Source organism: Canis lupus, chromosome 6 (assembly GCF_048164855.1).
Source record: "Canis lupus baileyi chromosome 6, mCanLup2.hap1, whole genome shotgun sequence".
NCBI lineage: Eukaryota > Metazoa > Chordata > Mammalia > Carnivora > Canidae > Canis > Canis lupus.
The window spans coordinates 40,814,549-40,842,255 of NC_132843.1; the positions used below are offsets into that span (position 1 = coordinate 40,814,549).

The 27,707-nt window shown below is 47.0% G+C and overlaps 1 protein-coding gene across 3 annotated transcripts; it reads right to left on the reverse strand.

Annotated features, from left to right (window-relative positions):
- Positions 1-1,598: 1,598 nt before the first annotated feature.
- On the reverse strand, positions 1,599-27,540 carry FCRL4 (Fc receptor like 4). Of its 3 annotated transcripts, none has more exons than XM_072830097.1 (13): positions 27,403-27,540; positions 26,998-27,117; positions 25,115-25,135; positions 21,527-21,778; positions 20,219-20,476; positions 19,647-19,931; positions 18,536-18,823; positions 10,548-10,661; positions 9,494-9,521; positions 8,418-8,500; positions 8,124-8,192; positions 3,617-3,648; positions 1,599-3,517 (listed from the first exon to the last, which is right to left on the reverse strand). In XM_072830097.1, the coding sequence occupies exons 2-13, from the start codon at positions 27,026-27,028 to the stop codon at positions 3,401-3,403; spliced, it is 1,578 nt and encodes a 525-aa protein (XP_072686198.1). In that variant the 5' UTR covers positions 27,029-27,117; positions 27,403-27,540; the 3' UTR covers positions 1,599-3,400. The 3 variants fall into 3 exon arrangements, with proteins under 3 accessions (XP_072686198.1, XP_072686196.1, XP_072686197.1); XM_072830095.1 differs by having other exon boundaries at positions 10,548-10,745; XM_072830096.1 differs by lacking the exon at positions 25,115-25,135 and having other exon boundaries at positions 10,548-10,745.
- Positions 27,541-27,707: the final 167 nt, after the last annotated feature.

Sequence of the window (27,707 nt, forward strand, 5' to 3'; positions counted from 1 at the left end):
TGCTTCTCCGTCTGCCTGTGTCTCTACCTTTCTCTCTGTGTCTCTCATGAATAAATGGATAAAATCTTTTAAAAAAAAATTATCATGAAAAAAAAAAAAAAAAAAAAGAAACCTGAGCTGGAGGTAGTCTGATCCACTAACCAAGAGCTCCTACATCCAGGACGATTCCAGGACCAGGTAAAAGGGGTTTACAGGAGGTCTGGCACCTGAAGACACTGGAAGGGGGACCAGCTTCCATTCTGCTGCTGTCCCGCCCAGCCCTCAGCCAGCAACTGTGGCTGGCTGGAGTTCCCTGTGACTAGTCAACAAGGGAGGAAAAAAGTCTATCATGGTTTAAATACACCAGCATCGGCTGAGGGGGCTACTGCAGCCCCACTTTGCGGAGTCCCCGAAGGAGTGTGAAAAAGAGCCCTGCCGACAGTAGAGCAGGTGGTGGCACATCCGTCAGCCCACTCGCCTGCCAGAGGAGTTTTCCAGAGCCCAGGCCTGCCCTAACCCATGAGCTGGGGCCATGTGGTCAGACATTTGGAAAGAACAAAACTGGATGATTAGGGACAAGTTGTACAGGTAGGCTGTACAACTTGTGGGAACGGGTCCAGAGACACCATTTGTGCCCAGTGCAAGTGTTCCCCAGGCCTTGCACAGACAAGGGTCTCTAAACTGGGTGACTTGATAACCTGCCATAGGTGAGTTTCAGTCCACCTTTTCTAACCTGAGCCCTGTGCTTACTCAAGGGGTGCATGTATAAAGTGGCATTGATGCGGGATGCAGAGGTTACATTCGGGCTCAGTTATATCAACACCTGCTCTCCAGGGCCAGTCTAGCCACTGGCAGACACAGGGGTCAAACCTCAGCTTGTGATAGAGCTGGAGACCCTTTGGGGCCAGGTTGCTACGTGGTAGTAGATTGTTTACATGGATCTCTTCCATCACAGGGAGGGCAGGATTTTCTCCAATGAAATAGATAATCAACTCACTAAAAGTATTTATTAAGCACCTACTATGTGCCAGGTCAGTTGTAGGTGCTTGGGATATGAGCAAAAAGACAGAAGGTATTGTCTCTATGAAACCTCCTATTATAGGAAGGGTAATAAGTAAGTGAATTTTGTATTATGTTTTAAAGTGATGTGCTATGGGGAGAAAAAGTAAAGCGGAGGTAATAAGGAGATTAGCAGTGCTGAAGATGGGGGATAATAGTTCACAAAAAACATGTGATTGAGGGTAGGCCTCAAGGCCTTTTTGGGCATCTAGGGGGAAGAGCTCTCCATGCAAGCTTTAGGGGTGGGGAGTGGGGACATTTGCCTGGTGTGAGCTGTATCTGCAGCTGAGTGATGAGGGGTAAAGAAGCAGGAAACGAGGCCTGGGAGGCCAAGGGAGGGAGGTTGGTGGGGTGTTGTGGGCATGCAAGGACTCTGCGTCTGTTGTCAGGGAGGTAAGAACTCACTGTGAGAATTTGAGCAAGAGACCACAGGACTAAGAATAGGTGGTACCAGGAAAGACATCAGCAAGGGGACAGTGAGCCCACTGCCTGATGGGTGAGGGGGTCTCCACCAGGGTGGATGTACCAATGGTCATGGAATGAGACAGTGTCTGGGCATGGATATTTGAGTATTTTATTGTGGAAAATTAAAAACATACAAAGGTAGAGACTAGTGTAATCCCCCTTTTCTCCCACAATGTACTTGTCACCCAGCTTCAGAAACGTTGCACACATGGCCAGCTCCACACCATCCCACTCACCCTGCTCTTACTAGATTATTTCAAACAAGGCTGTATCATTTCATTTACAAATACCTCAGTATGACTTCTTAAAGACACTTTATTTTAAAAATAAAACATGACTCTAGCACTATCACTTACATCCAAACATAAAATAATTTAATATTATTGTACAAATTTCCTTTAGAATTTCCCAAGTGGTATTTTTCTTAACTCGGTTTGAGTCAGGATCCAAACAAGGCTGGCTGTGCCTTTGGTTGGTGTATGTCAAGTCTCATTTAGTTTGTAGGTCTCATGGCACTATTCTGTAGCTCCATGTAGTTCCTGTAAGCTGATGGTTAGATCTAGAAACTTGGTTGGATTCAATTTTGATATTTTGGGCATGAATACTTTGTAGGTGACATTAAATACTTCCATTAGGAGGCACATAATATTAGCCTGATTGATTTTTCATGTTAACTTAATCAGTAGGCATCCCATGAAATATCCAATCAAAAGAATGCTTTTCTGCTTCTTTCATTCCCTCTTCATTATTGGAAGAATTATTTATTCCCACAGCAACTATTTGGTAACTAAGGACATGTCTCTTTCAAGAAAGACAGTCCAATACCCTTTGGGTGGGAAATAGTATTTGTAGAATAAAATCCATGAAAGGTGTGCTCACTGCTGTCAGGTTTATAATTATTTCTAGGCATTTTCAGTGTACAGACCTAGGAAATAAATATCTTTTTTAAAAAGCAGAGTTTGACATCAGCTTATACTGGTACTTCCAACTCAAATTTAGATCTGTATGGCTATTAGTTAACTTTTTAATTTAATTTAATTTAATTTTTAAAAAGATTTTATTTATTTATTAATGAGAGGCACAGAGGGAGGCAGAGGCACAGGCAGAGGGAGAAGCAGGCTCCATGCAGGTAACCCGATGTGGGACTCGATCCCAGACTGCGGGATCACGACCTGAACCCAAGGCAGACACTCAACTGCTGAGCCACCCAGGCGCCCCAATTTTATTTTTTTATTTCTCTTCTCTAATGCTAAAAATCTTTGTCTTAAGTAACATTAACATTGTTGCCTTTTGCTTTTGGAAGCTCAGCCTAGAGCCCATTTCTCTAGCTCTTCAGATGTAAAGTACCTAATATCCTACTTAAATTCTCTTCTCTGTAAACCGCTGGAGTGGATTCTTTGGTCTGCAACTGAATCCTGACAGTGGAAACAGGGTATGCAGGAGGGGTGGCTCTGGGCATTGTTTAGGAAGCACGTGGGCACCACTCATAGTTAAGCCAGCTGCTGCAGATGATCCCCAATGGGATAGTGGTGGGAGACACGTTGAGCAGATATCTGAGTCACTCAGTTGCATCTATGTGCAAATTCCTATTCACCAACATTTGTATTTCTGCTTTTCAGCAGGAGTACTTCTCTCCCCTTCCTCCTTTCCCTTAAATCAGACCCTGAGGAACGCATTGGGTTAGGCTCAGAGCAGGTGCTCAGGGTCTTGTCTATCCATGGACCCTGGTCACTTGAGCAAGTCTCTCTGTGGCTGCCCCATCACCACTTCAGAGCAGGTGAATTAGGAGTCGTATATGAATGCACTTGGGCAGGAAGAACTGGTACATTGGAACTAGTTGGCCACTCCAGAAACCCTGAAGATGGCACTGGGCTGGGAGCTTTGCATCAGGGACAAGTCATGCAAATTGGACATTCTCATAATTTTCTATGGCATCTTCATCCTGAGACCTGACCTCTCCAGCTGAGTCCTCTGGGAGCTGTGTCTTCACCGCAGAGTAGATAACTGAAGTATGCTGGGGTGGAAAGGAGATAGAAGAAGAACTGGAAAGATAGAGGGGGGCGGGGGCTGGAGGTAGCAGTGGGAGAGAAAAAAGTCAGGGACTGGCACTCACCTTGTTCTCTAGAGATGTTCTGGAGGTACTGGCTGTGGAGGGAAAAGGACTCACTGAACTATGGGCATCACAATCCATTCAGAGCACAGGCTTCAAGTTTTTCCCCAGAGGCTGGGAGCCATTGAAACTTTTCCACCTGCGGTTATGTTTCCCCCCGCCCAACCCCCAAAATGTCCTATGACACATATGACTTTCTGTTTTACCATTTCTTAGTCCTGCCCTCTGCAAGTTCTTTACAAGCTCCATTGATCTGTAAGGTCCTTCCTCACTACCACACCAAGAAATCTTGCTCCCTTCTTTTGTCAGATGTTGATAGAGAATGTCTCTCTGCTTTAACTTTTGCCTCTCCTAACCTACAGCTTCTCTGTCTCACTCCAACCTCAGAACACCCCGTGATTGCTCAGCAAGCTCCCACGAGAGAGCTTCACATGCGTGCCTATGGGAAAACTCTTTCACATTAATGTGTTCTAGCTCTTAAGTTTATTTCCACAGTTTTCTAGAGATGGAGCTTCAGTGAGAGGGAAGTTTAGCAGGTGGGATTTGCCAGAACCTACATGTGAGAAATTGAGAGTTTCAGAAAAGGATGGAAGCATCAGAGCCACATAGTGATTTATGGAGAAAGAGCCTAAAAGAGAGAAAGAGAGATGCCTCTGGGACAATTGAAGTTCCTCTCTTTGTCACCATATTCTTACCATTGAACTTTCAGGGTTACAGATCTTTTTAATGATGTGATGAAAGCTATGTAGTCTCTTCCCAGAATAATAGTCATATATGTGGAATGTTGCATACAATTTTAGGGGCTTCATGCAAACCTCAAGAAACTGTGGAAGAAATCTTGCTACAGATCAATTAATATATAAAGTATCTGAAATAGAACTAGTCCACCAACAGAGTGCTCAATTTCAATGGTGTTTTCACAAAATACATCAAAGAAATAGTGCAAAGAATAGTAAATGATCAAGCTAACTCTATAAGATGCATTCAACTAACCCAAACAACTTGGAGGCAATTCTAATTCTACCATTCAAAAGATCCTGATTAGTGGGGATGGCAGAGAAAGCAAAGTGATAAACAAAGCAGTTGATCCATGTTGGTAAAATATAGTGATAGGTTCTATAAGCAGCAAATACAGCAAGACAGAAGACTTGGTCTTAGCTTTGTCTTTTGCAGGTTTTGTGATCATTGGGGGCAGTGGTGGTTTACATCACTTGTAAAACAAGTTCAAGACCAGGTGGCAATTGAAATTTCTACGATGCACAAAAATATTGGGGATTTTAAATTCCTTAATGAGGCACCATATTTGGAAAAGCAACCTATGAAATGGGAGAATATATTTATTTGCAGACTATTCAGGTTAATATTCAAAATATATAAGGAACTCATGCAACTTGATAGCCAAAGTACTACTATTAACTTAATTAAATATGGACAAAGGGTCTGAATAGACATTTCTCCAAAGACATATAGATGGCCAACAGATATTGAAAAGATATTTGACATCACTAATCATTAGGGAAATACAAATAAAAACTATCATGAGATGTTACCTCACACTTGTTAAGATGGCTACCATTAAAAAGACAAGAGATGACAAGAGTTGGTGAGGTTATGGAGAAAAGGGAGCTCTTGTGCACTGCTGGTGAGAGTGTAAGGCAGTCGCTGTGGAAAAGCCATATGGAAGTTCCTCAGAAAATTAAAAATAGAACTACTGCATGCTCCAGCAATCTCACTTCTGGGTATATATCTAAAGGAATGGAAGTCAGGATCTTGAAGAGATATCTGCACCCCATGTTTGCTGCATTATTTTTCACAGTAGCCAAGACAGGAGCAGCCTAAGTGTCCATTAATAGATGAATTGATAAAGAATATTTGAGATATATATATATATATATATATACACACACACACACACACACACACACACACACAGTGAAGTATTATTCAGCCTTAAACAAGAAGGAAATCCTAACATTTTGACCACATAGATGGACCTGGAAGATGCTATGCTAAGTAAAATAAGCCAGACATAGAAGGAAAAATAGTGTATGTCTTCACTTTATATGTTGAATCTAAAATAGTCAAGCTCATAGAAACAGACAACAGAACAGTGGTAACCAGGGGAATGGAAGTAATGGTCAAAGGGAACAAAGTCTGAGTTATGTGGGATGAATAAGTTCTATAGATCCACTAGAGAGCATCATGCCTATAGCTAATAATACTGTATTGGATATTTAAAATTTGCTAAGAGGGTAGATCTTAGGTTAGGTGTTCTAACCATGCACACAGATAATAATAGTAATAATGGGGGTGGAGGAAAGCTTTAGGAGATGATACATATGCTGATGGTTTCACTGGCATATACTTATCCTCAAATCATCCAGTTGTGTATGTGTGTATATGTGCCAAAAAAAAAAAAAGTAGTAAGTTACTTACAATATGCTAGAGCATGGATGAGTTTGAAAACGTTACATTAAGGGAAAGAAGCCAAAGAGACTACATTACGTATGACTCCATTTTCATGAAATTGTAGAAAAGCAAAATGCTAGAAACAGAAAGTGGGTCAGTGGTGGCTTGGGCAGAGCTGGAAAAGTCATCTGCAAAGAGGCAGGAAGGGACTTCCTTGGGTGTTGGAAACCTTCCGTGTCTTGAAGGTGGTGGTGAGTCTGGGACTGGTTATATTTCTTAACATTAGTTGAATTGTGCATTTAAAATTAGTGAACTGTGAGATGCCTGCATGGCTCAGTGGCTGAGCGTCTGCCTTCAGCTCAGGGAGTGATCCCAGGGTCCCGGGATTGAGTCCTGCATTGGGGTTCCCACAGGAGCCTACTTCTCCCCCTGCCTGTGTCTCTGCCTCTCTCTGTGTGTTTCTCATGAATAAATAAATAAAATCTTTAAAAAAAAGTAAAATAAAATTAGTTAATTATACTGTATGTGGGTTATACCTCAATAAATCTGATTAAAACAATAAATTTGAGTAGAATAGAAACTCAAGTGCATCACACTAAGTATTATAAAATACTTGCATTTCAGTTATTCATTACTATTTGTGTATGTGTGCAGATTCACACTGGCTGACAACACAATCTGTATCTCTCATTGTGGATGACAATAAAAAATATTTGAGAGCCTCCAGTCTAGAGGGTTGAAGAGTGTTGACTCGCAACTGGTGATGGGATCAGGACATTTTTGAGGTAGCGTGGACACGAACCCCCAAGTGTCCCCACAGACAGACATGATCCAGCTTGGACCAAGGACAAGGGTGTGGCTGAGGGGACCCTGTTCGGTAGGGCCCACAGGTACCAGGGGACTCCAGTAGCAGAAGCTAGATGTGAGTGATGGGGATGAGGCCATTGAAGGGTCACAAACACCTGTGGGGATTAGAGATGGCCAACTGTGCCAAAAAAGTTGCAGGAAGAAGCATCTGGCAGGAACCGCAGAAGAGAGCATGCATGCACCTCTTGGGAGGGTCCACTTCTATTTTTTTAAGACTATTTATTTGAGAGAGAAAGATTGTGTGTGAGCACAGAGGGAGAGGGAGAAGCAGACTCCCTGCTGAGCAGGAGCCCGACACAAGGCTCCATCTCAATATCCCAGGATCAAGCCCTGAGCCCAAGGCAGATGCTTAACTGACTGAGCCACTGAGGCACCCCGGGTAGGGCTCACATCTGCATGTGCCAGCCAGACAGGTGGATACCAGCTTCCGGGCAGCAGCTGACGGAACCCTTCCCCCTCAGGTCCCCTGCACCATCCAGGCTTGTGAGGGGAGGCCAGCCACAGAAATAGAAAAGCCAATTCCATGCTGTTCTCTTGTCCCCGCCAGTTCGCATTTTCAAATCTGCCTGAACTAGTGGAGGGCTAATTTTGATTAACATCTTGAACTGGGTATTCTAGTTGCTGAATTGAGACTGTGACAAATGGTGTTCACCTGCTGTTCATTACCTAAGAAATTAGAGAATGTGTTGAAAAGCCTAAAGCCTAGACTGCCAAATTTTCATCCTAAGTGCCCGGGAAGATCTCCCACAAAGTTTCAAGAAACAGTGGGAAACGTATTTTTTGTAATGAAGTCACAAGTCTTGCTTGTTCAGTATATTGGTTATGCAGGGCTGTTTATATGGACTAACTGAACATATGTCTATGTATATATACACTTTATGTGAACATGTATCTATAAATGTTCTTACCACATAGTAGGTGGCTTGTAAACCTCATCACTTGATTACTTAATTCATTACTTAAAAGAAATGCTCATACATAAACATTCGCGATCACAATACTGATCAGAAGGTTGCTTAACTTTTGTTTTAATCATCAACAAAGATAAATGATGCATTTTTAGTGTCTTTTTTCTTTCTTTAGAATCTAAGCACCACTGTAGTTTCTATCTGCCTTGTTCGGTGATTGACCCCATGTACGTTCCACAGTACCTGGCACATAGGAGGTACTCAGTAAAAACATGCATTTAATAAAGGAATATATTTTGAAGCCAAGGTCTTTTCCAGGGACTTACCTGCCTCTTCTTGTCCCAGCTGAATAATACGGATCTCAGAATATGCCAAGTTTTCCTCTTCGAGGTACCCTGAAGGGAGAAACAGCACTTTCTAGGCCACCCCCATTAGAGGTATGTGTTACAGAGGCCTCTTCTTAAATCTCCTCCCCACGCTTCTGAGACAAAGGATACGGCAGTGGTTTCCTGTAGGTCTGAGTTTGGGATACCGTAAGGAGACCAGGCTTTCACCAGGCCTCACGCACATTATTTCTCCCTGGCTCCAGAAGGAATGGCTTCCCTATGGGGAGTTCTCACCATTGCCATACAATTGCTGCAGCTCCACCAGGGCAGGGCACCCAGAATGGGGGGCCTCTCCAGGGCCTATGGTAGGAGTGCTCCTGTAAGACACAGAAATGCATGATCATCCCTGAAATGGCATACGATGCAGGGCAGTGGCATGGCCAGAGAGGAAGAGGCACGGGAGAAGAAGTCAGTAGAGAGTAGGAGACCAGGGACCCAAAGAAGGGGCATGGTGGGGTAGGCAGAGCAAAAAGGGGGTGGTCAGCTGATGGCAGAGGATGAAGAACCCAGAGAGGAAGGGGCATGGTGGGGTGGGGAAGCAGAGGAGGGTGGCAGTTGATGGCAGGGGACTGGGTACTGGGAATGATTTAACTGGACCTACAGTGGGTCCATGTGGAGCCAGATTTTTCTTCTGAGAGCATCCCTAGGACCACAGAATGGGCTGGCTGCCAGAGAACAAGGCCAGCCAGTCTCTGACATCTTAGTAACAACCATCTCAGAGACAGAAGGGCAGCTCTCAACTGGTTAAAAAACCTGGCCTCATCACCAGGAGGTGGTGATTACATGTCTTCACAGCGTCCTGCCTGGACAATTCAAGAAGAATTGGACACAATCTGTGCTCCAAGTCACTGGCTATATAAGGACCTAGGCATGTAGATGGTACAGGACCATGTCTTCTGAAGTCTGATAAGTATATGTGCATGTGTGGGGCAAAGGAAAATGATTAGAAACCAAGATTTTCCTGGAAAATCTGGCACAGTCATCATGTACATAATCACAGCAACACATTGTCTGACTAGAGCCCCATCTGAACCAGAAATATTCTTTGACCACCTAGAAAACCTATAATCCTTGGTACCACCCATTTGGATGAATGGATAAATTTCAAATAAGAAATGGGTCTAAATACCTGTAAAATCCATGATATGGACTATTAGAAGGCCCTAGAAATTGTGATTTTGGTCATATCAGGGGGTGTGAAAATGTGGGCACCTAGCCACAGGGACATAGAGACACGACTTGACCTAATTTTGTAAACCCACAGTTCTGCATATTCTATTTTTGGAAGACCGAGAATGCTGAGACCTCACCTGGTTGTGTTTTCCAGAAAACGACCTCCTGCAAAACAGAGCAAAGGCATGTTTGTGTCAGCAGAGGGAGCTCGTTCTCAAAAAGTTCATGCATGGGAACTGCCTTAGGTCAACAGAAAAAGTCAACTCAAACATGCACTCTGTCCTGGGTTTTTAGGAAAATAATCTGGAAAAGAATGGAACAAAGTGTATAACTCGCTGGGGACAGGGCCACCCATTCCTGGGTTAAACATGCAATTATTTGAGACTTGATTAAAGTTCGAGGCTGTGATGATACACCTCAAGAAATACTAAACAGGACCAAATAGTCTGTTTTGCAGAGCAGTATGGGGCTGCCAGCAGAGTTTGAGGAGTCCATGGTCATGCCCAGATGACTCGTTGTCTGAGGTCCAAAGCAGCCCATGCAGGGCACATGGCACTGAGAACAGTGTGTGGGTTGAACTGAGCTGATTTAAACCAAGAGACAAGAGTTGGAGGGTATGGGTAGTTGTTCTAGAACCGGAACAGCTTCTGTGCCTGTCTTCTACACTAGGTCTTGCACCTGCGACTAGCCTGAGCGGGGCCAAGGCAAGAAGCCTCTGGAAGCAAGGCTCTCCCCCAGGTAGGGGAGGAGCTGGCAGGCTGGCCTGTGGGGAGCCCTCCCTTGGAGCATAGGGTGGCAGGTTCAGGCTTTGATATGGGGAAGTCTCAGGGGAGGAAGGATTGAGATTAACCAGCTCTTATTCTCAGAGCCTTTGACTTATAGTGACTGCCCGTTTATGGGGGATTTAGGATGGGCTGCAGGAAGTAGTTGACCAGTCTATGAGCCAAAAAACTGCCCAGGGAAACCACTGAATTAAGTTTTTGAAATTTTATTTGAAAAATTTTACTTACTTTCTTAGTGAACCCAGCTAGTACAAGCAACCCTCAACCACAGCATCTATTCGGCACACCTCTGATGGTATATGTCTGTGGGTGCTGGAGGTGGTGAGGGGGAGGGTGGTGGGGAGCTCGTGGCCAAGGTGCTTGCCAGGGACAGGGCATGACCTCTAGCAGAGGGTGAGAGAACACAAACCTGACTTCCGCTGGTGCTGGTGGTACATCCACAGGGCCACAGCCAGGAGAAGAATGCTGAGCAGCCCCCCAGTGGCTCCTGCAGCAATGAGGCCACTTCTGTTCCCCGGAGTGCCTGACAGGGAAGAGCTTGCGTGAGCCCCAGGAGAGGGCCATGGGGCCCTGGTTCCTTTCCTCAATGCTGCTGGGGTCATGAGCCCTGGGGAGGGAGAAATCTAATGGACGATGCTGATGCACACAGGAGGCAACCTTCTGCTCTGGGCCACCCAGCTCTGAGCTTACATGGCAGGATGGGACTCTGTGCTCTGGTAAGAGGTGCAGGCTGAGGGTCTGGGGGCCATGGCAGAGGGGAAGAACACAGCCAGCAACCTCCACCAACCCACTGACATTGGTTTAAAAATTAGCATTTGAGGGGCATCTCTTTTTTTGTATGTCCCATATTCTAGTAATCTGACCTCTTGGGGATTTCCCCAGGCCACCTGGGGAAATGTGACATGATGCTGATTTGTCAGCCCATAACGTAGGGCCGACACTACCCACTGGGCATGAGAAGTGACGTTGCTCGCCATGACAAAAACACACTGGGAGACCACGAGGAAAAAGCACCACCTCCTTCCTCATAGAAGCTCTGTAGGAGAGAAGAGAAAGTGGTGGGAGCAACAAATTCAGCTGTCGGGGGTTCTGATTTTTCTACTGGGTCTGTTCTCCTGTCTTATCATTCAAGAGACTTCATTTGGCAGATCCATTCATTCATTCAGCAGACATTTACTGAGTCCTGCCATATGTCAGGCCTTGAGGACAGAGCAATGAACAAGACAGTGATGTCCGTGCCTCTAAGAGTTCACAGTGGAGGGAGAGGAGGCAGATAAACAAATAAATACATTTGTGAAAAAGCAAATGCAGAAGAGGGGGGCAAAGAGCGGGGGTGGGGGTGCTTCACATGCAGGTCCTTGGTCCCGAATTCAGACTTCAGATGCCAGGGCCACAGATTACAAGGAAAACATTCATGTTTCCCAACAATAGCACCACTGATAATAATTCCCGTTTATTGCATGGTGTTCTGCATCCATGATTCCTGCCACAAAGCAGGTACTCAGTACACATAGCCACTGGCCATTGGTGACATTGCTGTCTCTATGCTTTCTCTTCCTGACAAAATCAACAAAGCTAATATCTGACCAATGAGTGGTTCCACTTGCAGACAGTGGAGGTCACCAGCCCAGCCTCCCCACCATGAAAGCTAAACCAGAGGAGTGGAGTGCTGGGGAGAAATCCAGGGACAGAGCAGCTCAGCTGTGTCCTGTAGTGAATCTTTCCCCATTGCATGCCAGGGCATCTGCCTATGCAGAATCAGAGTGAGCCATAGCCAGGGAACCCAGGGTTCCAGATTCAATGAGCAGAGGGCAAATCTCTCCCCTTCCTGGTAACCCTGTACTCCTAGAAGACATGGCTACTCTAGAGGAAGGAGTTGAAATTTCTCTTAGTCTGAAAGGCTCAGTACAATTATGCACCAATAAGTAAGGGAGTCGAGACGAAATGGGTAAATCCCTAAAAACATACAACCTATCAGGACTGAATCATGAAGATCAGTGATGAGTAGGAAATTGACTCAGTAATACACTCTCCCATCAAAGAAAGTCCAGGGCCAGATGGTACCACCTGTGGGTTCTACCAAACATCTAAAGAAGAATTAACTCCAATCCCTTCAAAGTCTTCCACAAACTTGAAGAGGAGTGAATATTTCCAAATTCATTTTATGAGGCTGGCATCACCCTACCCTGGCACCAAAGCAAATAAGAACACCATGAGAAATATACAGATCAATGTTGCTGATGAACATAGATGCAAAAATTTCCAAAGAAGATATATGAGTGGTCAATGAGCACATGATCAGGGGCTCAACATCACCAATCACATGGTAAATACAAATCTAAACCACAATGAGATATCAGCTCACACCTGTTAGAATGACCATTATCAAAATGACAAGAAGTAACAAGTGTTGATAAAGAGGTGGAGGAAAGGTAACCTTCATGCCCTGTTTGGTGGCAATGTCGGCTGGTGCAGTCACTGTGGGAAACAGGCTGGGGGTTAGATTCCTCAAGGGGTTGAAAACAGAACTTCTATATGATCTAGCAATCTCACTTCTGAGGATGCATTTGAAGAAAATGAAATTACTGTCTGGACGAGACATTCGCCTCCTCATGTTCACTGCAGCCAAGACACAGGAACAAACCTAAGCATCCATTAACAGACAAATGGATCAAGAAAATACATACACTTCATCATGCACTTATACGGTGGAATATTACTTGGCCACGAAAAGGAGAGCCTGCCATTTGCAATAACATGGATGAAACTTGAGAACATTGTGCTCAGTGAAGTCAGTCAAACAGAAAGACAAATGCTTTACGAGCCCCCTTAAGATGTAGAATCTGAAAACACCAAAGTCATAGAAATGGAACGACTGGTGGTGGCTCTGGGGAGTGAGGGAAGTGGAGGGATGTTGGTCAAAAGTTACAAACTTCCGGTTATAAGAGGAGTACATTCTGGGGATGTGGTACGCAGCATGGTGGCTATAGCTAACAACACGGTGTCATACACCTGAAAGATGCCGAGAGTCCTCCCCACACAAGCACATGCACATGCTCATACCCACACCCACACATGATAATTATCTGACGTGACAGAGATGTTAACTAACACCATTGTGGTAATCATGCCTCACAATATAGAGAGAGCAAATCATTAAGTTGTATACCTTGAGTTTATACAAGGTTCTCTGTCAATTATATCCCAACGATAGTAGGAGACAAAAAAGAGAATAGTGTGGACTCTATAATTAGATTGTTGGGTTAAAGTTCCAGCTCCTCCATATCCTCACTGTGTGGCCAAGGAAAAGAATGTAATACCTTTGTGCCTCAGTTTCTTCATCTGTAACACAGGGATGGTGCTAACCAAGGTACCACTGTTGTTGGTGGAGTAAATGAGTTAATATGTGTGAAGTGCTTTGAACCATTCCCGACTCATGGTGCCTGCTGTCTCTACGTCAGCACTAGTTCTCCCCTGGGGCCCTCACACTGCATCCTATTCCCCCAGGAACTTCATGCTACCCTCTGATCAGTTCAGGGGGCACCCCCATACAGGGGATAGGCCTGTTCCCACACAGCACCACCCCAGCCAACTTTGGCCCATTCCATGGATCGAATTGTGTCTATCCTCAAACTCACGTGCTGAAGCAGCCCTAACCTCTACTGTGCCAGTTTGGGGAATGGTGCCTTTGGGAGGTGATCAGGTTTAGGTGAGGCCTGGGGGGTAGGCCCTCATGATGGGATTACTGTCCTTATAAGAAAAGACACCAGAGTCATCTCTCTCTCTCCCCGCTCTTTGCCATGTGAGGACATATCTGCTCCAGGAAGGTGGCTGTCTGCAAGCCAGGAAGAGGGCTCTGCCCAGACCCTGACCACACTGGTACCCTGATCTCAGACTTCCGGCCTCCAGGGCTATGAGAAATGAATTTCTGTTAAAACCACATGAGCATTTTCTCATGTGCTTGCTGGTCATGTATATGTCTTTTTTTGGTGAAATTTCTGTTCATGTCTTTTGCCCATTTCATGATTGTATCGTTTGTTTCTTTGCTGTTGAGTTTAATAAGTTCTTTATAGATCTTGGAAACCAGCCCTTTATCTGATACGTCATTTGCAAATATCTTCTCCCATTCTGTAGGTTGTCTTTTAGTTTTGTTGACTGTTTCTATGCTGTGCAGAGGCTTTTTACCTTGATGAAGTCCCAATAATTCATTTTTGCTTTTGTTTCCCTTGCCTTCATGGATGTATCTTGTAAGAAGTTGCTGTGGCCAAGTTCAAAAAGGGTGTTGCCTGTGTTCTTTTCTAGAATTTTGATGGATTCTTGTCTCACATTTAGATCTTTCATCCATTTTGAGTTTATCTTTGTGTATGGTGTAAGAGAGTGGCCTGGTTTCATTCTTCTGCGCATGGCTGTCCAATTTTCCCAGCACCATTTATTGAAGAGACTGTGCTTTTCCCAGTGGATAGTCTTTCCTTCTTTGTCAAATATTAGTTGACCATAGAGCTGAGGACCCATTTCTGGATCACTTGCCATCAGGGAAATACAAATCAAAATCACAATGAGATACCGCCTCACACCAGTGAGGATGGGAAAAATTAACAAGACAGGAAACAACAAATGTTGGAGAGAATGTGGAGAAAGGGGAGCCCTCTTGCCTGTTGGTGGGAATGTGACCTGGTGCAGCCACTCTGGAAAACTGTGTGGAGGTTCCTCAAAGAGTTAAAAATAGATCTGCCCTACGTCCCAGCAATTGCACTGCTGGGGATTTACCCCAAAGATACAGATGCAGTGAAACGCCGGGACGCCTGCACCCCGATGTTTCTAGCAGCAATGTCCACAATAGCCAAACTGTGGAAGGAGCCTTGGTGTCCATCAAAAGATGAATGGATAAAGAAGATGTGGTTTATGTATACAATGGAATATTACTCAGCCATTAGAAACGACAAATACCCACCATTTGCTTCAACATGGATGGAACTGGAGGGTGTTATGCTGAGTGAAGTAAGTCAGTCAGAGAAGGTCAAACATTATATGGTCTCATTCATTTGGGGAATATAAATAATAGTGAAAGGGAATAAAGGAGAAAGGAGAGAAAACGAATGGGAAATATCAGTGAGGGTGACAAGATATGAGAGACACCTAACTCTGGGAAACGAACATGGGGTGACTGGGTGACAGGCACTGAGAGGGGCACTTGATGGGATGAGCACTGGGTGTTTGTTATACTATATGTTGGCAAATAGAACTCCAATAAAAAAAAATACAAAAAAGAAACAAAAAACAAAACAAAACAAAAAAACACATGAGCTACGACAGCCTGGTACTCCAGGCTACTCCAGAGTTTCTCTGCTGCTAGAAATTCTCCTATTTCTGAGCACAGAGATTTTCCATAAGGTCCACGAATAAAAAAGATTTAATAAGAAATTCCTGCTCTGCCATATGTCATCTGAATCCTTGACATCTGCTAAATCTCTGAGAGCATTTGTTTCCTTAACGGAGGACGACATCTGCCTTGTGAAGTCGTGCAAGCCAGCCCGATGACATGCATGAGGCAGCCAGCTGGCCACAGAGGTGGGTTGATTCTACTGACCTTGACTCCAAAGGGAAGATGAACGCCTTCACACTGAGGTGTCATTTCCCACAGATTCCTTACTGCCCTCTTCAGGGAGTGCAGCCTTTGGGCTCCCCAAGGACACCTTTTCAGGACAAGAGCCTTCCTGGAGAAGCAGCTCTCCTGCCTCCAGAGCCCCTCTGGGTTTTCAGGCTGGCTGGTCTTCAGAGGGTGCCCCTCGGCAGCTTATAGCTCTGCTAAACTCTTCTCCCTCTTGAAATGCCATCAACACGACACCAGGCTAGGTCTCTGGCCTTCAGTGCTGGGGATCACACCCACTCTTACAGTTCACTGAGACATTTCCAGACTGAGAGGCAGACAGTCCTGTGGCATCTGCTGGTGGGAAGACCCGCCCGGGGAGGTCCCCTTGGTCACAGGACTTGCCTCCAGGGAGCTGAGGGGGAAACAGCATAGCAGCTGGGCCGCCTTGTTGCACCCCTTCCCACAGCTACTGTCCCGACTGTTCAGGTCACGGTCCTGTCAGGGCTCACTGCTCACAGAGATGGCACGGTTCTCCATCTGTGTAGCATGGTGGGCAGCGGGAACTTGACTGTGTGCTATGTCTTCGAAGGACTTTGGCAATGCCCTCGGTCCCTCTGAGCTGAATGATTGTGTGCAGGTCTACAATTTCTGACTTTATGCAAATCACTAAGCCTTTCTGAGCTTCATACTCCTTTTCTGTAGAATGGAGATACCAATGTCTTTATCTTTTGGGGTTGTTACTATGGTCAATAAAATGATGTGTGTGAAAATCACTTATTCAGTAGATATTTATTGAAAGCCTAATATGGGCTAAGTCCTAGTCCAGGCACCTGGGACACAAATAACAACCTGCCCTCAAGAGGCAAGTATGGGAAAAGTGAGAGGGACAAAAGGACCTTGCATGGCGGTCAGGGGTAAGTGCTTTGAGGGAGAATCCAGGGGGTCTGCAGAAAGTGCCACGGTGAAGGGCTACTGGGTTAAACAGGTGGTTTGGGAAAAAGTCTCCCTAAAAAGGTGAGTAAACTCCTGGGGGAAGTAAGGGGTGAGCATGAGAATATCACGGAAGAGCAGTGCAAAGGCCCTGAGGTGGGTAGGAGCATGACTGGAAGCTTGAGGAAGAGACAGGGGCCATGGTGGTTAGAGTGGAGGAGGTAAGGGGAAGAAGGAGGGCAATCAGGCCAGAGCAGGCCACTGAGGATGATGGCTGTTACTCTGAAGTTGATGAGAAGCCAAAGGAAGATTTTGTGCAGGAGAGCAACACGATTTAGAGGTTCCTTCTGAGGATATGCTGAGAATAGACTGTGTACAGCAGTGGGTGAAGCAGAGGGCCATGAGGTTGTCACTGCAGTAATCCAGGGAAGGAATAGAGGTGGCTTGGGTCAGGGGGTGGCAGTGGAAATGGTGGGAATGGGTCCCATCCTGGCTATATCCTGAAGGTAGAGCCAGCAGGACTGACAGGTGGATTCAATGTGGAAGACAAAATAAAAAGAAGAGTCACAAATGATGTCCCAAGTTTTGGCCTAAGCAACTAGGAGAGTGGGGTTTTACATTTAGCCAGGGGATGCTCCAAGCAGGAATGGATTTGGAGTGAAAATCAAGACTTTGGTTTTGGATGAATTACGTTTGAGATGACAGCTATTTCTGTGGAGCAGTTTATTTAAGCACTTGGATATATGGGTGTTGAGTTCGGACGAGAGGCCTGGGCTGCAGGTCGATGTTGGGGGTTGTCAGTTTATAGATGTCAAAGGTGCATCTAAAATCACAAGACAGGATGACACGATGCAGACAGTGGGCGCAGTTGGGGGATCTGAGGACACACAGCCATGTGCCCCACACTCAGAGCTGGAGATTCGGGTGGAACCCAGTCAGGGAAGCCTAGAAGGAGTGTCTGGTGAATGCGCAGAGGACCAAGAGTGAGCCGTGTCTGAGAAGCCAGGGAGGAATGCGGTCCAAGAAGGAAGGGGAGGGCCAGTTGTGTCCAAAGCTTGCAAGGAGTTAAGTGGTGTGGGAAAGAATTACCACTGACTTAAACAACAAGGAGGGCAGTAGATCTTCACCAGAGTGACATTGGTGGCAGGAAGCAAGCCAGGTACTGAGGGGCTGAGAGAGACTAGAAGCGGAGGGAGTGAGCAGGGTTAACTCTCCTGAGGAGTCCACTGCAATGGAGAGCCGGCAGCCTGCTTCCCAGCAGCCCCCCTCGTAAGAGGATGTCATTATCGGATGACAGGGGTGCAGCCGAGCCTGCCAGAGATGGGACTGAAGCTCAGCAGAGCCAGGAGGGCTGCGTTGGGAGCCCGGCTGTGTGGCTTCCTGAGGACAGAGGGAGGGAAAGACATAGGCCAGAGCCATGGGACCCAGCAGAAGGTGACTGGGCTCTGTGTTGGCTCCCGGGGCCCCCGTTAGCTTCCTGGCCTGTGGGCAGTTTGGGCCCTGAGGTTCTCAGGCCTACAGGGCCTGTGGCTGGCCCTGTGAGGGGGGGTGGGCTGTGACGGCTCCCGGAGAGGCAAGTGCAGGCTGGGTCCCAGGACCCTGCCCGTGGCTAAAGGGCTAACACTGCTCTTTGACATCAACGCACAATGGATCAGAGTACAGAGGCGTACAGTCATCTCCAGGGTGTGAAAAGCCTCCTGCCCAGCATCACCTCTTTGGAGAACCTCACTGTAGCCTGAGTATTAATATTTGTGTGAAGAAACTACACGTTGCAAAATGGAGCCAGAAACAAGAGAATCACCAGGAGTCCTGGCCATGCTCACCCCTAACCTGAAAAAAACTGAGCATGAATAAGGTCAACGGAGACTAAATCTCACCTGTAACAGTGACATTCAGGGCTCCGCTGCGGGCGAGGCCATGGCCGTTGTCAGCCGTGCAGTAGTAGCGCCCCATGTGGCTCCCCCCGACAGCAGGGATCTCCAGCTCTGCTCTCTGGGAACGCTGCTGCTTCCTCCCCACATGCTCCCCCGTGTCCTCTCTGTGCCAGGAGAATGCGATGTCCCCTGTGCCTTCAGCCACGGAGCACACGAGGACCAGAGGCTCCCCTGCAAGCGCCTGGCCCCCCTGGGGCTGGGTCTCCAGGAGCACTCCGGATACTGGGACACCTGCATGGACATGAGAGGGCAGGTGAGGGCATGTGTGGGGAGGGCAGGGCTGGCATGTTGGACCGGCTCACTTTCTATGTGACTAAGGTACACTCCAGCAGGTGCTAACATTGTAGCCCATGGACTGGAACATCACCAGATGTAATAATAGCTCCATCCTGACACATGAGGCCCTGGGAGAGAAAAATTGCCTATCCCTGAAGAAGCCTTTGAGTTTTGTCTGATGTCCTAAGTGGCAGTCTGAATTATCCACAGGGATAGGTGGCAGCGAGAGTGGCCACCTGGATGCTGCTGGACCACATCCATTTCCAGGAGTCCTGCTTTGGTACGAGACAAGATGATATTTATCACATTTATCTTTATGTATGTGTCCTTCTCTGGTGCTTTGCACATGGCAGGCGCTCCCACTATTTGTAGCTATTGATTAGGAAGACGCCGTGCTTATTTCCTTAGTGGTTTATCCCACGATCTGGCCATCTAGAATGTGTCAGCTCAGGGCACCTTGTTTTCTTACTTTTGTTTCCCTTAACTCTCATATCTAACTTCATGAACAATCTCTCTCATTTCAAGGTACTAGAGTTCCAAAGGAATTTTGAGTTTTTAGAAAAATAGTGGTGGAAACAAGCCCTGCATTTCTTTTATTATAGTACCTGACTTCTCAGGACCAGCCTGCCTCCATCAGGATGACAAAACCCTGCACAGAGCCACAGGGAGACATCAGGGAGGGTGTCACGGCCTCGGCTCTCCGCCGCCTCCCCACGACTCACCCTGCACGTGGACCTGCTGGGGAGGCTGCATTTGCGGATGCTGGGGACCCACTCACCCTGCACGTGAACCTGCAGTGGGAGGCTGTGTTTTTGGATGCTGGGGATTGCTGTAGCAGCCGTGCACCAATACGATCCCGAGTCTTCTCTCCAGATGGTTGTGATCTGCAGTTCTGGGGACCTGCTCCAGTCTGACAGCATGACCCCACGGTCTCTGAAGAAGGTGAAGTACAGCAGAGTGTCTGACCGCTCGAGAGGCAGCTGTGTTTGACAGCTCAGGTTTACAGAGCTGCCTTCCGTAGGCTGGGAGGGTGTGACTTGCAGCTTTGGATATGGAAATAGTTCTGGAGAGAAGAGGTAAACCGAGTTCTCAGAACATGTAGGGCCCTGGGACAGGCAGGCTTGGCTTCTCCGTCCTAGAGAGCTTCGGACAGACCCCCGGTAAGACAGAGCCCCATCGGCCCCGCCATCCCATTACCCTCCCCTGGGTCCAAGTGGGACAACCCTGCCGTCTCTGCTGGACGACCCACACTTCCCGCTGTCCAGAGTTGGGACATGAACATATGGATCCTCTGTCACACCCAGTTCCCCACCCTGACATCACTAAGCAAATCTATATGAAAGGGTTTACCTTGAATTTTAATAATTCTGGTACTTGACTTATATACGTAATGATCTCTCTCCAGAAATCCAATGCATTGGTAGTGGCCACTGTTGTTCAAACTTGCTTGTGGTATCAGAAGATCCTGGCCTTGATTAGAGACAGAGATAACTTTCCCATTCCAGCTGTATTTCACAGTGATCAGTTTCTGTCTCCCCTTAACCTGGCATCTCAGGACCAGCGTGTCACCTTCAAACACGGTGTGTGGAGCCTGAAGGATGAGCCAGTCTGGAAAACACAGACAACAGAGCCTGTCACTGACCGCACCCTCTTCCTCCGTCGGCTTGGCTCACAACGCTTGACTGGTTTTCTTTTGTCTTCCACAGGATTTAGTCTCCTGCCCCAGGCTCACTCTTTCCTTCCGACTTCTAATGACCTGCTTCAGAGGCAATTCGTAAATCATAAGTCCCAAACACACCAACTCGACACCTACGTGACACTCGGGACAGGTACACCGTATAAGGATTCTAACGCGGAGACGAAGAGCGCATGGGATGTAACAACACCCCAACATTGTTGAACACGGTTTAAGATCGCCACCAACCTGCTCCCCCTGTCTCCGAATGGGAGTCACTGCAGAGGGAACAGACTAGGAAGTGTCACCAGGCACCAGGGTTTGCTCTGCAGCAGACTTGTCGTTGGATACACACCCAGGGGCAAGGGACATGGAATGGGATCCCATGCAGACATCCTCTGGCTCTTCAAATTTGCATGAGCAGTCAGTTTTGACCCCTCTGAGGTGGCTGAGGGACTGCCTCTCCCCCAGCGCAGGGCCATACAGTGGTCAGAACCATTCTCTGTGAAGCAGGCACAGCAGGACAGGAAGACAGTGGGTGCCCCGAGGCAAGAAAGCAGGAGTAGAGAAAGGACCGGCACCAGGACAGGTGAGGACACGGGCCTGAGGTGGAGATTCCCCTCCTCTGAACTCTGGTCCAAGGCTACTTTTTGCACCTCCTGGTGCTCAGTGCATTCCTGTCTCTGTCGTTTATCCTGTGGGCAGGGGCTAAGACAGCTCAGTTTTGAATCCCCTAAATGAACTCCTTCCTCCAATGGTAAATGTGCAGGGATGTCTGCTGATTAACATTAGATAATGAAACTTTAACGTCAACAGTAGTTTGGAAAATTCCTGTAGACATGAAGGGCCCTAGGACATGAAGGTGACAGAGGTCAAGGGTTAGAGCAGAAGGAAGAAGGACCTCAGGGGTCACCAGCTCCAGGGGGCTAGGACGCAATGAAACGACTCCTAAAGTTTAACTAATTCACCCTCTTGCTGCTCACCTGAAGAAAAGATCAACCTCACAGAGTCACTTGGGGGCGAGTCCTTGGTCTGGCACCTGAACCTTCCAGAGTCATGGACCTTGAGGGTGTTTCCTGGGGTTTTATGTAGTAGATCCTTTCCGAAGTACGACAGGTGCCATGTTATGTACTCTGCTGCACGGAGGTGAGGTACATGGCAAGTCAGAGTCACTGTCTCTCCTTTGAAGACGACGGTCCATGGAGGATGGAGGGAAATCACGGGTTTGGGTGCAGCTGCCGAGGAAAGAAAAGACAGAGTCTGAGATGAAGACCCCCATGGTCCCCACTGCAGTCATCTGTGTGGGTCATACCCTAGGACCAGGCTTTGGAGAATCCCCCCAGGAAGCCCCTGGGAGGACTGCAGCTTCTCCAACTGTGCTCCTCTTTCCTGGGAGTGCAGTGGCTACCCTGTGATCTGTAAGAGCAGGCTGGCCTCAAGGGGACAACCCCAGCAGGACCTCAGTCACTGTGGGAAGACAGTGACACTGGCCTGGCCCTTGGTTAAGTCCCTCTGGACTCCCTCCTGCCCAGGGCTTGGTCACTGAAGGGATCCAGAAGACACCACCGTGGTCTAAGAAGTTATTTTGAGCTGAAAGCATTTCAGAATAGGTTTTATGTGTGTTTTTTATTCTGAATACCCTACTTGCCTGACAGCCGAGCCTCCCAAAAGAACCCCATTCTAAATTGCCTCCTCAGGAGCAGCCATGAAAGACTGATCCTTATCACCAGAGCCTCAACAGACATGGTCACAAACTAGTGAACTACCATAGTCACCACCTGTTCTCCAAAGGGCCGGTTATCTTTCTTGAATATCACACCACCCCCACCCCTCCCCACTCTCCCACCACATCCTGGCTGTTGCCCTGCTCAGGTGGCATCCCAGCCCCAAGTCCTAACCCCCTCCCTGGTTCCCAGTCTCTGCACACCCTTGTAAGAAGCCAATACACATCTTGCTCCTGCTAATCTATCTTTTGTCTGTTTAATTGATGGGCCCCAGTGATAAACTTGAGAAGAAGGAGGCGTTTCTCTTCTCTGAGACGTTACTGTTACTCGCTGTTGGAAACACCCTCCCGCACACCTTCCCGGGTGTTGCTGCTGGCAGCCCGCTGGAAGACTGGCATTTTGATGAGCTAACGTGGTGCGCAGCTGTGCAGGGAAACTGCCCTCTCGGATTTTGGTGGAGAGGCAGGAATTCAGGATGTGGGGAATAGTTAGTAGCCACAGGATCCGGTTCTCCGTAAGATGTCAGGGGACTAGAGCCAGGAGTGAGTGGGGGGGTGGAGGTGCTCAGGGAGGTTTCGCCCCTGCAATAAAAGAACAAGCAGGTGGAGGTGGGGGGTGGGGGTGGAGGCAGAGGGGAGAATTGAGGGTAGGGTGACTGGCGGGGGGGGGGGGTGTGGGGGGGTGGGGGGAGGTCTCTTAAAGTTTCATTTGCCTCCCTCCTCCCCAGCTTCCTGCTCTGAGCATTTAGGATGCTTGAAGTGTGGCAGCTACCTCATTTTAAAAAATCAATATTCGATTCAATTTGTTCTGCAAATTGCCTGTGTAATCTAAATTCTGTGAAGCAGGAAAAAAAAACAGATTATGTCTATTTGCATTATTTTATCTTTCAAAATGAAAATCTCAATTATGAGGGTACGTAATTTACCATAAAATTTTAAGCGGAATCCCTTTTATGGGGGAATACAGGGCTAGCTGAGGACAAGGCATGAGCCTGGGACAGCATATTGACAAGTCCTTGAAATAGGCAAAGGGACATTCCTCGACGGACTCCACTGCCTCGATGTTCATACTTTGCTGAGGGCAAAAGGCAATCTTAGCCCGACCCCCAGAAGCCTGTAAGTCTACTTTAACATATAAAAATTCCTTTAGAAATGTCCTTTATCTCTACCCCCCAAGATACATGTTGGCAGTCATCCCCCAAGCACATGGCCCACCGATATCCATCTGAAGGGTCTCATGACTCAGAGTTTATCAGACGGTAATAAGTGACCTTTCCCCAACCACAGCTAGCCCCCTCAAGGTCCTGGAAACCTTGCTTCCAAGATTCCTCAGAGTACGCTATTGCCAAACCCCTCCAACTCCTGGGTATATAAGCAGCCACCCCTCACAGGCCCGGGGCAGCAGCTCTTCCTGCCCGTGACTTTAATAAAACCACCATTTTGCACCAAAGACGTCTCAAGAATTCTTTCTTGGTCGTTGGCTCCAGGCCTCACCTATATTCTAAAACTTCATCACCTTGAGGTGTGTTTTTTTCTTTGGTAACTTTAGCCTCAGATAAGGAGGATGATCTACCTTTAAGACATACAAATGGTTGCTTTTTTAAAGCCTGAGACTTTAAGTATTCCTACCTTTGTCTCAAGAATGCTGAAGTCTTTCAGTTACACCCAAATGTAAAGGAAATATTCTCTCTGTGTTTGGGAGCAAAAATTGTAGAATAACCTGAACACTAGTTTTAGAGGAAGCAGCTCAATGTTCTGTTTGGTAATGCAAACCCTCAGGTGTTTCTGCAGACTTTTTCTTTCTCTTTAGAGGATTCTACAGAATATTGTTTTCCCAGTGAGCAGGGAGTCGTGTTTCTCCTGGAGAGAATAGAAATCTCGGCTGTCTGTGTTCCTGGGAAGCATCCTGGCTAGGACGTGGAGACTGGGCAGCAGGTCTCACCTCCAGGGCAGGAGAAACCTTCTGCTGTTGTGCGCAGCCAGATTCCTCACTGGCCCCCAGAACTGCCCTTGCTGTGTGCTGGAGAAGGCTCAGATCTTGTCGGGGCCTCATGAGGCTGGGACTGAGCTAGAAGCTCTCAGCTTAACCACATCTAGCACCTGATCTAAGACACTTTCTGTAATTTATTTCTCCATCCTAGAGCATTTAGCAAAGTCCTGTCAAGTTGTAATCTCTTCCCTGTTCAGCAGGGATTTGTGGGAGATGGACTGTGTCCACAGCCCCAAGCGGCAGGGGACAGTGTGAAGCTCTGCTGGTTGGGGCCTGATGATAGCCAGCAGCCCCAGGATGAACCCAGTGGCCTTGAAGGGATTTTCAGGGATTACCAGAACACCTGGAGACAGCTCCCAGAAAAGACTGGCCTTTTTGCTGACCAGCATGGTGGGGGCTCAGAGGCATCGTGACTTGAGCTATTCACAGAAAAATGTCTACACACGCATGTAGGAGTTTGGGGTGGAGCAGTTCCCCTAGGATGTGACCGTGCTGTGTTGGGCTGGAAAGGTGGAGAAGCAGAGCTATTTGCACTCCGACCCTCCACTCCCACCGGGGTCTCAGCCGAATTCTAGCCTCCCTCCAGGATCTCCCGCATCAGATGGGGCACACTCCTCTTTGGCCTCCGTGACATGCATCCCAGGCCCCTCAGGTTCACTGGACATGATGACAGGTTTGGCCCAAAAGTGTGACTCCCCAGCTCCTAGGTCAGGGTCATAGGATGGAGTGATGCTGCCCTGCCTGAAGTCCTCAGGACAAGGATGTGGGGACCAGACCTCTGACAAGCATTCCACACAGAGGATGGTCACTAGAATATCTAGAAACATTAAAGAGAAAAGAAAGAGGGGACCTACTTACCAATTTGTCCACTGACTGGAGCTGTAAGAGAGGTGAGGGCCAAGGTCAGCACGAGGCATGGGGCCGAGCCCTCCCACCCAGAGAGCCCACCGCCCTCCCCACTGCATCTGAGGGCAGGAGAGGAGAGCCCAGCTCCACCGCCCAGAGAAACCAGGAGCCACAGAGGTCTGAAGCTGAGCAGGGCAACACTGTCTACCTGTGGTAAGCTCTCAAGCTCCCCTTTTCTCATCTGTCACACGGGGACCATAAAGGTGAGCTCATAGTTCTATTTCAATGAGTTGAATTAGTAAGTCTTCCATCAATGGCCACTGTCACTATTTGTTAGACATGACCATGCTGTGGCTGCTGCTCAGACTTGGCTTTACTGTCTCTTTGGCTAGAACATTAGTCTCCTTCAGTACCAAGAACAGTCAAATCACACTCAAGCCCTGACACCCAGATGAAAGCTACCTTCTCCATGAAGCCCTCACAGATGCCTCTGGGCTGCAGTGCCCTGACTCTACTCTAGGCTCAGAACATAGCAATCACAGCTCACTGGGACTGGAAATCAGACATGCAGTATGGGGCAGTGGCTAATAGCACAGTTCCAATGTCAGGGGATAGCCTTGTACACTGACTCTGCCATTGCACAGAGCTAAAGGCAAGAGACTGTCTCTTGTGCCTTGGCTCCCTTGCCTGGAAAGTGAGACTTGTAGCAGTTCCAGCTCATTGCTTGTTAAAAGATTGGGTAGATGAATACATGGAGTATTCTTAGAAGTGTCTGGCATAGTCAGGGCTCAGCAATTAATTATAATTCCTATTAACAAGAATTAATAGTAATCACACATTATCTTATGACTCACTGAATAATATTTTTGTGTGTTTTCAAGTCAAATGGTCTTGCATTTGTATCTTGATTTCCTCATCAGATGGTCAGCTCTTGGGGGCAGAGACTGTGTCCTCTATGACCCTGTGCTCTCCTGCTGCCCAGCACTGTGCTGTGCCCAGTGTCCCCTTTCATTCACTTTTTACCGAGTTCTCACGATATGCCAGCCACACTAATAACTCTTCTTTTAGTTAGGGTCTGGACATGTGGCTGGGAATAAGACAAACATGCTTAATAAAAATTTAATGTGCAAACGACTGACTACAAGTGACTGGTCTTTATTTCCCTAGCTTGTGCTACTAGGAAATCAGTGCCTCACTTGAACAAATATTGAAAACTAGGACAGAAGCAGGGGGAAATAATCCAGGGGAAATTATCTTATTTCTTCCCTCATGCTTTTTGCAATTATCAGAACAAGCATGATCATAGGGTACAGAGAAGGAAATAAACATTCTCAGCAGAAGCTCATTTCTACATCAGTTCACAATTAGGACATGTTCCCTTCCCACAGACTCAGTTCATCTTTCACCCTGGGTCTTGATGATCTGTGATTAGGAAGGTAACTGAATCGAATTACAGATTTTTTTTTTAAAGATTTTATTTTTAAGTAATCTCTACAGCCAACGTGGAGCTCAAACTCACAGCCCTGAGGCCAAGAGTCAAGTGCTCTACCGACTGAGCCAGCCCGGCAGCCCCTAACTGTAGATTTTTTTTTTTTAACATGGAAAATTAAGCCCATTTCTAGAAGAGGAGGAATATTTTGTAGGCAATTAAAAGTAAGTGATGAATGCACCTTTGGAAATCATCCCCCTATACCATTCATTCAATCAATGAATTCATTGATTCATTCATTCATTCAATTCATACCATTCATTCAATCAATATCTTCCCCTTTGTTCATTCTCTGTGGCTCTGAAATAGGAGCATAATCCATTTGTTTCACAGCCCAGAGGGGAAGCTTTGCTCATGGGGAGACTCTGGCTCCTTCTTGAGCAGAGGCTTCCCGTCCACCACTTACCAAGGACCAGCAAGGATGCCCACAGGAGCATGGGAGCGTGCTCCGGGATCCTGACGAGCAGCAGCTCCCACACGGCCAGTCCCAGCGTGAGTGCAGCAAGGTGCTTCTGAGAACAGCTGGCTGCAGTAATGAAGTGAAAGGGGGAAGTAGAGGAATCTTTCTTAAAATACCAGCATGTTACCCATACCCAGTATGAGAGACTCCTAATGACAAAAGTCACTCTTTAACAGAATGCCTTAAGTACTGCTCTAACTTCTTGATATGAAAAGCTCCCCAAAGCTTTAGTTGTCATATTTTCAGAAACTTCCAGCTACTGTCTTCCAAGGAAAATGCAACACATTCTCTCTGCTACCAGACACCAGGCAAGACTACAATCCTGTAGATTCATGTAATCCGAGGATGTACCTGAATCACTCCAGAGCTGGACAAGTTCTCCTTGAATGCAGAGATGCACTCCTCTGATATCTGAGGCTTCTGCTGGGCCACTTCCAGTTGACCATCCACATATGATGGAGTATCTGAATCATAAGACAACTCACAGACTATGTAGCACATATGAAAGTATCTTGACTCATTTGTCTTAGAGGAAGCTATACACTTTGACTTGATTAGGAGGTAGACTGAAAAATAAAGTATAGCTCCATCTCACTCTTCCTGGAGAATGGACTATAAAATTTTTAACTTAGAGTTCTAGAATTTAAAATTTGTTA

Bases quoted from the DNA above. Each gene is read 5' to 3' on its own strand.
- FCRL4 (XM_072830095.1), bottom strand. From the start codon at position 27,028: ATGCTCCTGTGGGCATCCTTGCTGGTCCTTG. The intron at 9,522-10,547 runs GTTTGTGTTCTC...TCTGTTTTGCAG, and splicing joins CCAGCACCAGCGGAAGTCAG to GAGGTCGTTTTCTGGAAAAC. The intron at 8,501-9,493 runs GTGAGGTCTCAG...TGTGTCTTACAG, and splicing joins TTTCTGGAAAACACAACCAG to GAGCACTCCTACCATAGGCC.